Source organism: Arachis stenosperma, chromosome 4, assembly GCF_014773155.1.
Source record: "Arachis stenosperma cultivar V10309 chromosome 4, arast.V10309.gnm1.PFL2, whole genome shotgun sequence".
Taxonomy (NCBI): Eukaryota; Viridiplantae; Streptophyta; class Magnoliopsida; order Fabales; family Fabaceae; genus Arachis; species Arachis stenosperma.
In genome coordinates, this window is record NC_080380.1 from 119898234 (window position 1) to 119914151 (window position 15918).

General features: G+C 37.4%; 1 protein-coding gene and 1 non-coding gene across 2 annotated transcripts; both read right to left on the minus strand.

Annotated features, from left to right (window-relative positions):
- Positions 1-2041: 2041 nt before the first annotated feature.
- On the minus strand, positions 2042-2149 carry LOC130978541 (small nucleolar RNA R71). Its single transcript, XR_009086166.1, has one exon. It is a non-coding gene; the product is annotated as a small nucleolar RNA R71 (small nucleolar RNA).
- Positions 2150-14172: 12023 nt separating this feature from the next.
- On the minus strand, positions 14173-15258 carry LOC130975387 (protein FAR-RED IMPAIRED RESPONSE 1-like). The gene is made up of 2 exons (XM_057900192.1): positions 15033-15258; positions 14173-14927 (listed from the first exon to the last, which is right to left on the minus strand). Exons 1-2 carry the CDS (start codon positions 15256-15258, stop codon positions 14173-14175), a joined length of 981 nt encoding a protein of 326 aa, XP_057756175.1.
- Between the last annotated feature and the right edge of the window lie 660 nt (positions 15259-15918).

The following is a 15918-nucleotide window of genomic DNA, read 5'->3' on the forward strand; positions in this document are numbered from 1 at the left end:
TGTTGCTTAGATTAGGTATTTTTCTTCAGAGTTCTTAAGAATGAATTCTAGTGTTTCAAGGTGATGTTCTTATCATCACCAAAGCTTATTGATTTTCATCAATTTAGCTCTTGAATGCAATGTCCTGCTGAAGCTTGGCTAGCCATGTCTAATTTCTTTAGACTGAAGCTTTAGACTAACATTGCATGATTCCTGGAATTCTCATTAAGAATTTTGATACATTTATTTTCTTTTCCACTTAATTTTCGAAAAATCCAAAAAAAATTACAAAATCATAAAAACCAAAAATATTTTCATGTTTCTTGTTGAGTCTAGTGTCTCATTTTAAATTTGGTGTCAATTGCATGTTTCTGTTCTTCTTGCATTCATTCATGTGTCTTAAGTGATCTTCAAGATGTTCTTGATGATTTCCTTGCGCTGTTCTTTGAATTCTCTTGACTTGAGTGTTTTGTTGTTTCTCATATGCATTCTCATTTGTTAGTGTCAATAGTATACAAACTTCTAAGTTTGGTGTCTTGCATGCATTGTTATTTGATTTTAGTTACATTTTGATTATTAAAAATCCAAAATTTTTTTTTATTTGTGTCTTTTCAAGTCAAGAATACAGAGAATTGAAGATTCAGAACATACAGTAGAGGAATTACACAGAAAAAGTTGGGCGTTCAAAACGCCCAGTGAAGAAGGGCAAACTGGCGTTTAAACGCCAGCCAGGGTGCCTGGCTGGGCGTTTAACGCCCAAAAGGGTAGTGTTTTGGGCGTTAAACGCCAGAATGTGCACCATTCTGGGCGTTTAACGCCAGGATGGCACAAGAGGGAAGATTTTGTTTTTTTTAACTCAATTTTTTTTTAAGTTTTCAAAATTTTTTCAAAATCAAATCTTTTTCAAATCATATCTTTTCAATCAAATCTTTTTTAAAATCAATTTCTTTCCATTTTTCAAAAATACTTGCTATCAATTAATGATTTGATTCAACATTTCAAGTATGTTGCCTTTTCTGTTGAGAAAGGTTTAATGTTTGAATCATATCTTTCCTTGTTAGCCAAGTCATTAATTTTTAAAATCAAATCTTTTTAAATTATTTTTCAAATCATATCTTTTCAATCACATCTTTTTAAAACCATAACTTTTCAATCTTATCTTTTTAATCACATCTTTTTCAAAATAGTTTTCAATCATATCTTTTTTATTTCTAATTTCAAAATCTTTTTCAAAAATCACTTGATTTCTTTTCCACTCTTAGTTTTCAAAAATAAATTAAAGTTTTTCAAAATGTTTTTAAAATCTTTTTAATTTATTTTCAAAAATTTCTTCCCCTCTTCTCACATCCTTCTATTTATGGACTAACACTCCTCCTTAATGCACAATTCGAACTCCATCTTTCTTGATAAGTTCGAATTCTTCTACTTCTCCCTTCTATTTTTCTTTTCCTCTGACACCTCAAGGAGTTTCTATACTGTGACATAGAGGATTCCATACTTTCTTGTTCTCTTCTCTTTCATATGAGCAGGAGCAAAGACAAAAGCATTCTTGTTGAGGCTGACCCTGAACCTGAAAGAACTTTGAAGCGAAAACTAAGAGAAGCTAAGGCAACTCTCTGTAGAGGACCTAACAGAAATCTTCAAAGAAGAAGAACCCATGGCAGCCGAAAACAACAACGATGCCAACAATGCAAGGAAGGTGCTGGGTGACTTTACTGCACCTACTCCCGACTTCTATGGGAGAAGCATCTCTATCCCTGCCATTGGAGCAAACAACTTTGAGCTTAAGCCTCAATTAGTTTCTCTAATGCAACAGAATTGCAAGTTCCATGGACTTCCATTGGAAGATCCTCATCAGTTTTTAGCTGAATTCTTGCAAATCTATGACACTGTCAAGACCAATGGGGTTGACCCTGAAGTCTACAGACTTATGCTATTCTCTTTTGCTGTAAGAGACAGAGCTAGGATATGGTTGGACTCACAACCTAAAGAAAGCCTGAACTCTTGAAAAAAGCTAGTCAATGCCTTCTTGGCAAAGTTCTTTTCACCTTAAAAATTGAGTAAGCTTAGAATGGAAGTCCAAACCTTTAGACAGAAGGAAGGTGAATCCCTCTATGAAGCTTGGGAAAGATACAAACAATTGATCAGAAAGTGTCCTTCTGACATGCTTTCTGAATGGAGCATCACAGGTATCTTCTATGATGGTCTGTCTGAACTGTCCAAGATGTCTTTGGATAGCTCTGCTGGAGGATCTCTTCATCTGAAGAAGACGCCTACAGAAGCTCAAGAACTAATTGAAATGGTTGCAAATAACCAATTCATGTACACTTCTGAAAGGAATCCTGTGAACAATGGGACAAATCAGAAGAAAGGAGTTCTTGAGATTGATACTCTGAATGCCATACTGGCTCAGAACAAAATATTGACTCAGCAAGTCAATTTGATTTCTCAAAGTCTGTCTGGAATGCAAGCTGCACCAAGCAGTACTAAGGACGCTTCATCTGAAGAAGAAGCTTATGATCCTGAGAACCCTTCAATGGAAGAGATGAATTACATGGGAGAACCCTATGGAAACACCTATAATTCTTCATGGAGAAATCATCCAAATCTCTCATGAAAGGATCAACAGAGACCTCAACAAGGTTTCAACAACAATAATGGTGGAAGAAATAGGTTTAGCAATGGCAAGCCTTTTCCATCATCTTCTCAGCAACAGACAGAGAATTCTAAGTAGAACCACTCTGACTTAGCAACCATGGTCTCTGATCTAATCAAAACCACTCAAAGTTTCATGACTGAAACAAGGACCTCCATTAGGAATTTGGAGGCACAAGTGGGTCAGCTGAGCAAGAAAATTACTGAACTCTGTCCTAGCACTCTTCCAAGCAATACAGAAGAGAATCCAAAAGGAGAATGCAAGGCCATTAACATGACCTACATGGCCAAACTTGGAGAGGAGGAAGAGGCAGTGAATGCCACTGAGGAAGACCTCAATGGACGTCCACTGGCCTCCAATGAGTTTTCTAATGAGGAACCATGGGAATCTGAGGCTCACACTGAGACCATAGAGATTCCATTGGATTTACTTCTGCCATTCATGAGCTCTGATGAGTATTCTTCCTCTGAAGAGGATGAGTATGTCACTGAAGAGTAAGTTGCTAAATACCTTGGAGCAATCATGAAGCTAAATGACAAGTTATTTGGTAATGAGACTTGGGAGGATGAACCCCCTTTGCTTACCAAAGAACTGGATGACTTGTCTAGGCAGAAATTACCTCAAAAGAGACAAGATCCTGGGAAGTTTTCAATACCTTGTACCATAGGCACCATGACCTTTAAGAAGGCTCTATGTGACATAGGGTCAAGTATAAACCTCATGCCTCTCTCTGTAATAGAGAAGCTAGGGATCTTTGAGGTGCAAGCTGCAAGAATCTCACTAGAGATGGCAGACAATTCAAGAAAACAAGCTTATGGACTTGTAGAGGATGTTCTGGTAAAGATTGAAGACCATTACATCCCTGCTGATTTCATAGTCCTAGAGACTGGGAAGTGCATGGATGAATCCATCATCCTTGGCAGACCCTTCCTAGCCACAGCAAAGGCTGTGATTGATGTTAACAGAGGAGAATTGATCATTCAAGTGAATGAAGAATCCTTTGTGTTTAAGGCTCAAGGATATTCCTCTGTCACCATGGAGAGGAAGCATGAAGAGCTTCTCTCAAAACAGAGTCAAACAGAGCCCCCACAGTCAAACTCTAAGTTTGGTGTTGGGAGGCCACAACCAAATTCTAAGTTTGGTGTTGAACTCCCACATTCAAACTCTAAGTTTGGTGTTGGGAGGTTCCAACATTGCTCTGAGTATCTGTGAGGCTCCATGAGAGCCCACTGTCAAGCTATTGACATTAAAGAAGCGCTTGTTGGGAGGCAACCCAATGTTATATTTAATCTATTTTCCTTTGTTATTTCATGTTTTCTGTAGGTTGATGATCATGAGCAGTCACAAAATCAATTGAAAAAGCAAAAACAGAATGAAAAACAGAAAAAAAAACAGCACACCCTGAAGGAAGACCTTGCTGGCGTTTAAACGCCAGTAAGGGCAGCAAATGGGCGTTTAACGCCCAGTCTGGCACCATTATGGGTGTTTAACGCCAGAAAGGGGCACCAGACTGGCGTTAAACGCCAGGAAAGGGCAAGAAGTTGGCGTTAAACGCCAGAAATGGGCACCAGCCCGGCGTTTAACGCCAGAATTGGCATAAAGAGCATATTTGCTCGCCACATGATGCAGGGATGAATTTTTCTTGACACCTCAGGATCTGTGAACCCCACAGGATCCCCACCTACCCCAACCACCCTCTCTCTTCTTCTTCACCTATTCACCAATCACCTCAACCACTCTTCCCCAAAAACCCCTCACCTATCAAATCCCACTATTCTCTTCACCACTCACATCCATCCTTCATAAAACCTCACCTACCTCAACATTCAAATTCAAACCACTTTCCCTCCCAAACCCACCCATTCATAACCGAACCCTACCCCTCTCTCCACCCCTATATAAACCCATCTTCACTCCTTCATTTTTACACAACCTAAACACTACTTCTCCCCCTTTGGCCGAACCACAAAGCCATCTCCATCTCCTCTATTTCTTCTTCTTCTACTCTCTTCTTTCTTCTTTTGCTCGAGGACGAGCAAACCTTTTAAGTTTGGTGTGGTAAAAGCATTACTTTTTATTTTTCCATAACCATTTATGGCACCTAAGGCCAGAGAAACCTCTAGAAAGAGGAAAGGGAAGGCAAAAGCTTCTACCTCCGAGTCATGGAAGATGGAGAGATTCATCTCAAGGGTGCATCAAGACCACTTCTATGAAGTTGTGGCCAAGAAGAAGGTGACCCCCGAGGTTCCTTTCAAACTCAAAGAGGGTCAACCTTAATCAAAGGTTGGACCAAGTCCTCATGGATATCTGTGTGGAAGGAGCTCAATGCAAACTGGAGATCTCACTCATGGACATGAGGAAATTCTTCATCATGAAATCCCTGAGATACTTCAAGGGATGCACTTTCCTCCACAAAACTATTGGGAGCAAATCAACACCTCCCTAGGAGAATTGAGTTCCAACATGGGACAACTAAGGGTGGAGCACCAAGAACTTCCATCCTCCTCCATGAAATTAGAGAAGATCAAAGAATCATGAGAGAGGAACAACAAAGGCTAGGAAGAGACATTGAGGAGCTCAAGCACTCCATAAGATCTTCAAGAGGAAGAAAAAGCCGCCATCACTAAGGTGGACCCGTTCTTCAATTTCCTTGTTCTTTATTTTCCTATTTTTCGAATTTCATGCTTATGTTTATCTATGTTTGTGTCTCATGATCATTAGTGTCTTAGTGTCCATGCCTTAAAGTTATGAATGTCCTATGAATCCATCACCTTTCTTGAATGAAAAATGTTCTTAATTGAAAAAGAGAAGAATTGCATGAATTTGAATTTTATAACAGATTAATTATCTTGATGTGGTGGCAATATTTTGGTTTCTGAATGTATGCTTGAACAGTGCATATGTCTTTTGAATTTGTTGTTCATGAATGGTTGGCTCTTGAAAGAATGATGAAAAAGGAGACATGTTACTGAGGATCTGAAAAATCATAAAAAAATGATTCTTGAAGCAAGAAAAAGCAGTGAATACAAGGAAAAAAAAGAGAAAAAAAAAACGAAAAAAAAGGGAGAAAAAAAGGAAAAAGAAAAAAATTAATGAAGTTGTGATCCAAGGCAAAAAGAGTGTACTTAAGAACCATGGACACCTCCAATTGGGGACTCTAGCAAAGCTGAGTCACAATCTGAAAAGGTTCACCCAATTATGTGTCTGTGGCATGTATGTATCCGGTGGTAATACTGGAAGACAGAGTGCTTTGGGCCACGGCCAAGACTCATAAAGTAGCTGTGTTCAAGAATCATCATACTTAACTAGGAGAATCAATAACACTATCTGGATTCTGAGTTCCTATAGAAGCCAATCATTCTGAATTTCAAAGGATAGAGTGAGATGCCAAAACTGTTCAAAGGCAAAAAGCTAAAAGCCCCGCTCATCTAATTAAAATGATCTTCATAGATGTTTTTGGAATTCATGCATATCTCTTCTTTTTATCTTATTGATTTTCAGTGCTTGAAGACAAGCAACAATTTAAGTTTGGTGTTGTGATGAGCGGATAATTATACGCTTTTTGGCATTGTTTTTAGTATGTTTTAGTTAGTTTTTATTATATTTTTATTAGCTTTTAGTTAAAATTCACTTTTCTGGACTTTACTATGAGTTTGTGTGTTTTTCTGTGATTTCAGGTATTTTCTGGCTGAAATTGAGGGACCTGAGCAAAAATCTGATTCAGAGGCTGAAAAGGACTGCAGATGCTGTTGGATTCTGACCTCCCTGCATTCGAAGTGGATTTTCTGGAGCTAGAGAAGCCCAATTGGCGCGCTCTTAACAGCATTGGAAACTAGACATCCTGGGCTTTCCAGCAATATATAATAGTTCATACTTTGCCCGAGATTTGATGGCCCAAATCGGCGTTCCAAATCAGCTCAAAACTGCCCGGCGTTAAACGCCGGAACTGTCACAAGAATGGGAGTTAAGCGCCCAAACTGGCATAAAAGCTGGCGTTTAACTCCAAGAGAAGTCTCTACACGAAAATACTTCAATGCTCAACCCAAGCACACACCAAGTGGGCCCGGAAGTGGATTTTTATGTCATTTACTCATTTCTGTAAACCCTAGGCTACTAGTTCTCTACATATAGGACCTTTTACTATTGTATTCTCATCTGGGTAGCTATCTTTAGTCTTATGCTATCTTAGATCATTGGGAGGTTGGCCTCACGGCCATGCCTAGACCTTGTTCTTATGTATTTTCAACGGTGGAGTTTCTACACACCATAGATTAAGGTGTGGAGCTCTGCTGTACCTCGAGTATTAATGCAATTACTATTGTTCTTCTATTCAATTCAGCTTGTTCTTATTCCCAAGATATTCATTCGCACTCAAGAACTTGATGAATGTGCTGATTATGTGACGCTCATCATCATTCTCACTTATGAACGCATGCCTGACAACCACTCCCGTTCTACAAGCAAACAAGGCTTGAATGTTTATCTCTTGGACTCCTTAATCGGAATCTTCGTGGTATAAGCTAGAATTGATGGCGGCATTCAAGAGAATCCGGAAGGTCTAAACCTTGTCTGTGGTATTCTGAGTAGGATTCAATGATTGAATGACTGTGATGAGCTTCAAACTCCTGAAGGCTGGGCCGTTAGTGACAGACGCAAAAGAATCAATGGATTCTATTCCAACCTGATTGAGAACCGATAGATGATTAGTCGTGCCGTGACAGGGTGCGTTGAACATTTTCACTGAGAGGACGGGACTGTAGCCACTGACAACGGTGATGCCCAACATACAGCTTGCCATGGAAAGGAGTAAGATGGATTGGATGAAGACAGTAGGAAAGCAGAGAGACGGAAGGGACAAAGCATCTCCATTCGCTTATCTGAAATTATCACCAATGAATTACATAAGTATCTCTATCTTTATGCTTTATTCATATATCATTCATAACCATTTGAATCTGCCTGACTAAGATTTACAAGATGACCATAGCTTGCTTCATGACAACAATCTCCGTGGGATCAACCCTTACTCGCGTAAGGTTTATTACTTGGACGACCCAGTGCACTTGCTGGTTAGTTGTGCGAAGTTGTGATAAAGAGTTGAGATTGCAATTGAGCGTACCATGTTGATGGCGCCATTGATGATCACAATTTCGTGCACCAATGGATCTGATGCTCCCCCACCACCGTGGGTGGCCCACTGGACAAAAAAGATGATGCTCGACCGAATTACTCAAGAAGCAACAGACACAATAGTAAATTAAACAAAAATTTCCCCCTAAAATTTTTTTTAAGCTGCTTCTAAAAATACTTTGCTAACTAAATACTCTACTTATTTATTTCTCCTAGTTGCATTTTAAGTTTATTGGATTGAGTTGCTTCATTTAGTAGATCGACTTATTCTGAAATGTGTTCTTAGTTTCTTTCTGTCCAATGGAGTTTCTAATTTTAATTCACTTTATTGTTAGTGTGTTCATTTGAATCCTTGTTCATGCAGAAATATTTTTTTATGATTAATTATTTATCACGTTTTATTCACCACATGAGTGTTGTTCGGTTCAGTTGGGTTTGTAATTTTGATTCACATGATTGTTAGTGTGTTCAGTTGAGTCCTGGTGCATGCAAAAATATTTTTCTTGATGATATTGAATGTTTATCACGTATTATTCATCACATGAATGATGTTCAGTTCAGTGTTTCTGCTCATTTTGATTCACCTAATTGTTACTGTATTTGCTCATTTTAGATGCTTCTAAAATACTATGCTAACTAAATAAGTTTGTGTTTTAGAGACTTCTGTATAGAAAGCAAATAAAGGAGGAAAAAACAAAAAGAAAGAAGGTGGAGAAGAAACAAACTTTTTTGAAGGGGAAAGAGAAAGGAAAAGGGAAGAAAGAAGAAAAGAAAATTGTTGATCTGGATAAAAAACAGAAGATTGTTGAGACGGATTCTGAAATAACAAGAGAAACTGAAAGCAATCCTACGGATTCAGAAAGCAGAAGTAAATCTGAAAACCAATAAGTTTGATGTTCATATTGGTTTTGTTTTACTTGTATTTGGTTAAAATTATTCTTATGTATTGCAGAGAAGAAGAAATTGAAGAAACAGCAACAAAGAAAAGAAAACCATAAAAGGTGGTTACAAAAGAAAACAAAAAAAGGAAGCTTGTGCCAACGAATTCATAGAGCACAAGCCAATCTGAAAGCCAGTAAGTATCGAGTGATGTTCATTTATGTGATTGTATGATATTGAACTGGTTTAGTTTTGCTTTTCTTTGCTGAAAATGTTTATGTATGCTTTTTAAGTAAATTACAAATGTGATATTGTTCAGTGGAATTGGTCAAGTTGATTCATTTGATTGTCAATTGTTCAGTTGAGTCTTTTGCATGCAGAAATGTTTTCTCTTGATAATTAAATATGTATCATGTTTTATTCAGCACATGAATTGCATTCGATTAAGTGGGCTTTGTAAATTTCGTTCACTTGATTGTTAGTGTCTTCACTTGTCCTTTTGCATGCAGAAACGTTTTTCTTGATGATTGAATATGTATCACGTTTTATTCAGCACATGAATTGCGTTTGGTTCAGTGGTGCTGCTCATTTTCATTCACTTAATTGTTAGTGTCTTCAGTTGGATCCTTTCGCATTAGAAATGTTTTTCTTATTGATATTTGTCTCCAGTATAAATTCAATGTGTTTGTCTATGTTGTAGAGAAAAAGAAATCGAAAAAACACCCATAGTAAAAAGAAAACAACCGGGGAGGGTGGCCTAAAAACAAACCAAATCAGGAAAGCTTGTTATCACAAATTCAGAGAGTAAAACTGAATCTGACAAGGAGTAAGTTTCTCAAATCATATTTTTGGTTATTAATGCTTTCATTTTAGGTTCATTGATACTTATTTTATGAATTTTTAGAACTGAACAAGAAAAGGATAGTGCTGCAGAAAGAAGAAGACAAGCATTGTAGATGTTAAGAGAAAAGAGATCAAAGAGAAAAAAAATGACGGATCTCAGACAGCAAACGTTGCTCCAGATAGGTTTGACTCCATAGAAGCACGAAATGATTTCTTTGATACGTAAGATTCGGTTTCTTATATTGAGTTCTTTTTCTTTGTTTGCTAACATTTGCTGGAACCTCTTCTAATTCCTCTGTATTCACTGAGTAATATTTATTTATCTTGCTTAGATTGCCGACTGTGAATCTGGGTAGCGAACCTATCTTAAAGAATCAAGTGAGCTCCACACCGTCTGTGAATTTTCCGGACAATACCAGGTAAATTTGTTTATTGCAGGCTTTACTTTCAGTTCAGCGGGTTCCAGAAATGAATTTCATGTGTTTCTAGACCTCTACTTTAATCTTGGTTGCTGATTTTAAATTGGTATCTTTTTTATTAGGAAAAATACCCCGAAAACCCAGGTAAAAGTTTTTCAAAGAAAGAAAATCCATCAAAAAAACGTTTTAAAACTCCACCAGTGTAAGTTAAAAATATTTATGTTGCTCTTTTAGATTTAGATAATAAATTTTGTTTGATTAATCACACGGAAATTGTGTTTAAATGTCAGTAGTACTACACCTGATTCTGACCTACAAATAATTGAGGTTCGAGAAGAAACTTGTCCTCAACTTTTGGAAATGTGAGTTTTTCAATGTGTAAATTTTGGTTTCTCAGAACCTATTCTAATTATTCAACATTAACTTCTTCCTTCTTTACATTCCTTAGAGATCCTATTGCGGTGTCTCTTCCAAGTTCTCTTAAGGAATAGTTACTCAAAGATTACTATTTCTATGTCCCTTCTGATAATGAGTAAGTTGTATATAAAATTCTTTTTATTAATTTTAATCATATAGGATAATAATTTAGGGTCATTATTGAACTATTTTCTATTTAATGCAGCAGCCCTCTGGAAATGCAACAGCAGCCCTACAAAGAAGCACCGCCACGGCAATCGAAACAAGAAGCACCTGTTGATGTGTAAGTTTTACTGTTTGTACAAATCTTGATAATTTCGGTTCACTACATGGTTTAATTATGGTTCAGTTACATCCAAAACTGAATTCAATGTGTTCATATTTTTGGACTCTCTTCTGTTTCTTACAGCTGCCCCGGATCCCAAAAAGAAGGCCACGAAGGAATCTTCCCCGAAGAAGACAGAGCCAAAACCTCCGTTGAATGTGTAAGTTTTAATTGCTATCATTTTTTATAATCTTATGTCTTATATATTGCTTTTTCATTGTTCCCTTAAGTTGTAATTAAATTCTTTTTATTAGTTTTAATCTTATAGGATAATAATTATGGGTCGTTATTGAACTCTTTTCTGTTTAATGCAACATCCTTCCCGAAGAACAACAACAACCATGCCAAGAAGCTCTGGCGGCACGACAATTGGAAGAAGAAGCACGACCTGATTTGTAATTTTTCTGCTTGTTCAAATCTGGATAATTTCGGTTCACTAGTTTGTTTAATTTCGGTTCACTAATTTGTTTAATCCATAAATCAATTACTCTCTTTGTCTTCTTATAGTGATGCTCGTCCTAGGCAATGGGAAGATGATGTGCCTTCCTTCAGCCTTGGGATAAGTCCCCTAGCATCTCAACCAACTCTCCTGTCTCAAGTGACAGTGACTCAACCAACTCAGCCCTCTGAGCCCACGGTGTCAAAGCTTGAAGTCCTGGCAGACGCGGTGGAGATGCTGGGGTGACGGCGGCATTAAAGTTTGCTGAAGCAACGAGTGCCGTGCCGAGCCGAGCTTCGTAGCTATTGAAGTTTACAAAACTTTGGAGAAAGAAAAAGAAATCATGGAGGAGTTGAAGGAGAGGTGTTATCATTTGATGATACATATCAAAGAAACCAAAGATAATACCAATGAATATGACTCCTTATTCATCTTGAACCATCAAGCAAATTTCGAGGGGATTAGACATCACTTCATGTCTCTAATGCTCATACAACATGTGGAAAGCACGGTAAATTCTTTGCCTATTGCGTTAACATTAATTATTTTTCTAAAGACTCTAATACCGCATATCTCGTAAATTTTCTTCCTATAGGTGGTCAATACACATTGCATGATTCTCAACGACATGAAATGTCCTCGGTTTGAGAAAGATATATACTGTGTGCCAACGGATATTGTGGTAAGCCAAATTTTTTATTCACTGCTGATTGAATGTGTTTAATATTTTATTCAGCACATGAATTACGCTCAGTTCAGTGGTGTTGGTCATTTTCGTTCACTTGATTGTTTGTGTCTTCAGTTATATCCTTTTGCATGTAGACAATAGTTTTCTTGATGATAAAATGTGTATAACATTTTATTCAGCATATGAATTGCGTTTAGTTCAGTGGTTGGTCATTTTCATTTACTTGATTGTTAATGCCTTCAGCTATATCCTTTTGCATGCAGAAAATATTTTTCTTGATGATAAAAAGTGTATCACGTTTTATTCAGCACACGAATTGCGTTCGGTTCAGTGGTGTTTGTCATTTTTGTTCACTTGATTGTTAGTGTCTTCAGTTATGTCTGTTTATTCAGCACATGAATGGTATTTACTAGTTTTTTTCTGATTTAGCTGAGGTTTATTTTGCAGATGTTTATGTTGAAAAACCATGGCGAGAAGTACATTGATCCAAAGACCAAGAAGGCCTACCGATTCGATGTCGATCGATATGCACACCAACGCCGGTTTCTTGACAAAAGAAAACTCGCATCGCATCCATTTGTAAGTTGTGATTTCTAAACCTTCTTTGATAATTCTCTCATTTGCTATCGTTTGGACTGAGATATTCTAGCATTTTTCCAAACTTCAGTTGTTTGTGCCGATTTGTAATGGAGGGAACTGGTGGTTGTGGATTGCGGATGTCTGGAAAAAGGCATTCTATGTGCTTGACCCCGTGAACAAAAATGAAATACCTGATTTGAGGATTAAAATCAAAAAATTTGTTGTAAGTTAATTAAATGTTTCCCTTGTTGATTCAATGTTTATGACATTTTATTCAAGTCATGATTTGTGTTCTGTTTAGTGAAGTTGCTGATTTTGATTCACCTAATTTTAAGTCACTATTTTTATCACTTTCAGGGATTAATAATATTTCAGATGAGGATTTACGGTGGGGCGGAACCCTTAATGGAGGACAGAGATAGAGAAGAAGCCGAGTATATCAGGCTGAATGGCAACGTACAAGGTATAAATCTTTCTCATTTATAGTGTTATTTTTAATGTGTTTTATTTTGTATACTATTAATCATATTTTACTTAAATTCTTGCTTAGCTATGATTGTGGCATATACGTCACGAAATGGCTTGAAACAATTAATCCTCGAAAGAGCAAAAACAGGAAGAAGTATCAATATAAAGTTTAGAAACAAGTAAGTAGTTTCTAAATTAATAAAATAAAATTCTTTCATTTCTTATTGAGTTGGCTTCATTTCTTATGTAACTAATTTCTTTCAATTGAAATGTAGGAAGAGATTGATGCTTTCAGGCTTGAATATGGTCCAAATATTATCTTCCACAAACTGAACAAAATGAGAGACTAAGTGATTCGGGCATGTGAAGAAATAAGACTCTCAAAGCCATCTGCTGTCCTCTCCAGCCCTTTTTGTAAATTCACGTCTGGGGATATATATAGTAGTAAAATAGGATATACTTTGTTTAACTAGTTGTAATTAACATTATTTTGTTTAAAAAATCATTCTTTCAATGTATATATCTGAATATTAATGTAAATCTTAATGTATATATCTAATGTTAATATTTATATCTGATTCAAGATGTATATATCTGTTAGAACTGTTTGGATGCTATTTTGTTCCAGAATTACAGTGAATGAAATCAGGATATTTATCAAAATTACGAACCCCGAATAAGCAAATAAATCGAAACTATTACGCCCAGTGAACTGAAAACGTGCATATATCAATATAGCAGAGAGATAATTTGAAAAAAAAATGTATATATCAGTATTCAGTTTCAGAAGCACCTGAACTCTCTGACATATCATAATAAATTGACTATTCAATAAACTAAAAAAGTGACTATTGAATAAAGAATTTCACAAAAGCTAATATCAAAAACAAAAAAAGTGACTATTCAATAAAGACAAACAACAATCAGAAATTAACCCTCCTATAACTTCAGTGAACCAAAATGTGCTCATAGATGAAAGAAAGTTTATGTTAATATAAACTCATATAATCCTCTCCCGGATAATTCATATCCGGTGCATTGTAAAAGCTTGAACTTGGTTGAATCGTTGGTCCGCCGTCTAAAAGATTCAACTGCAAAAAAAAGAAAATAATCGTATATTAGCAAAATGCACAAATGAATGTTTGCCTAATCGAAAGCAAATCAATTTTACCTCGCTTGGAACTGGCTTTTTCTTTTTCTTCGTGGCGTTAGAGATCTTTTTTTCCAAGTTTGATCCAAGTCTGTTCTTGGGCCAGCGTCTTGTTTTGACACGTGGCGAGCTTTGAAGGTTGTTCATGTCGCTCAACGTCGCTTCTTCGTGGGATAAGGAACTTTTGCTTTGCTTCTCACTTAATATTCTTGCATCTCAACCATGACATTGTCAAACGCCCGGTGCAGAATTTTGATCAACTCCTCGAACTCGGATGTAAATTCACATATATTGTGCGACCAAAACACCAAATCGTCGAATCTTTTACTTCTCAGCTTTAATAGAGGCTCGTCTTGGCTATTTTTTATGTGTATGTGCCTCCTCTTTATGTTTTTGTTCCAACGCTCCAGTATGTATTTCGGTGCCACATTATCCACTCGCTCGAAGCTTAGGATGCTTAGGGAATAGCGGCACAGTATGCCCCTTGACTTGAACAATAGGCACTGGCACTTTACCTCTCGTGATACTGCGTCGTAAGTGACTAAAAACTTGTTGAATGTGTAGTTAGAAACCTGCTCTATGAATTCGTATATTGTGAAACCTAAGGTGGAATGTATTGATCTTGTGATGCAGTTCACCTTTACTCTGAATTGTGCTTGAACTTCCCTGAACTTCTTGTGGGTATACGCGTATTGAAACTGTGCCTCTATTTTTGATTTTGTTGTGTATGGTATGGTGGTGTGAAAATTTGTAGCGTCCAACTCTCTCTCTCTTTGCTCTCTGCTTGCTAGGCAATTGTCGTATTGCTTCACAAATTGACTTAGGGAGCTGTTGCGTGCGATGAACTTGTTGAAAAATGCGTGCATACTCTCGCTCCTTTGTGTGCTTCTTATCCCGGTCCAAAATTGGTAATCCAAGTAAACTGGAATCCATATATGTCGATCGTCGTACAACTCTACAGAATGAACCAAACCAATGAGGTGTACTAAACCAAAATATGTGCATGTTTTGACCCAAAAGGTAATGGCATGAAAATAATTTGAATTAAACCCTCGGTTACCTGAGAGCCACTTGTTGCCTCCGAGGCTATACTTTGTGAGAAAATCGTTCCAGTTTCTGTCGAATGCCTCTTTTGTGAACGAGTTCCAAACGACGTGGCTCCTCTCTTGTTTGATTTTTTCATGTCGCTTATAGCTGTTTAGTTTGTTTGGGATCTTCTTCATGATGTGCCAGATGCACCAGCGGTGAATTATTGTTGGCATGCATATCTCAATGGCCCTTTGCATCGATGCGCATTGGTCGGTGAAAATGCCTTTTGGTGCCTTGGCTCCCATGCAATGGAGCCAACACTCGAATAACCATTTGAATGATTAGATGTCCTCGTTTTTCATCAGTGCGCATATGAGAAGTGTCGATTGACTGTGGTGATTCACGCCCATAAAAGAACCAAAAACCATATTGTACCTGCATAAATGGACACTCTCACAAAGTGGTAAACCGAAATTTGTACATATGGGGAACGTAAAGACTTAATTTGGGTGAACCAAATACCTGTTTGTGTTGTACGTGGTGTCAAATGAAATGACATCTCGAAAATACTCGCATGCCGCCCTGCTTCTTGCGTCGGCCCAAAATGCATGCTTGATGGAGGGATCGCCTTCGAGGTTGAGCTCGAAAAAGAAATTTTGGTTCTTCTCTTTCATTCTTAATAGGTACTTCGCCAATTCTTTGGCATCGTCTTGTTCGGACACATTTCGTACTTCCCGTGTGATGTAATTTCTCACGCCTTTTTCTATAAAACTTAGTTTACGGTGACTGTCGGCTGCTGCTACGAATGATTGGTAAGTTTTACTTGGTCTGATTTCGGCTTCCTCGTTGGTTTTAATGGTGCAACGCACGAACATGCTTAGCTCCTTGTGTTGTTTGAGCATCTTTGCCCCGTCTGG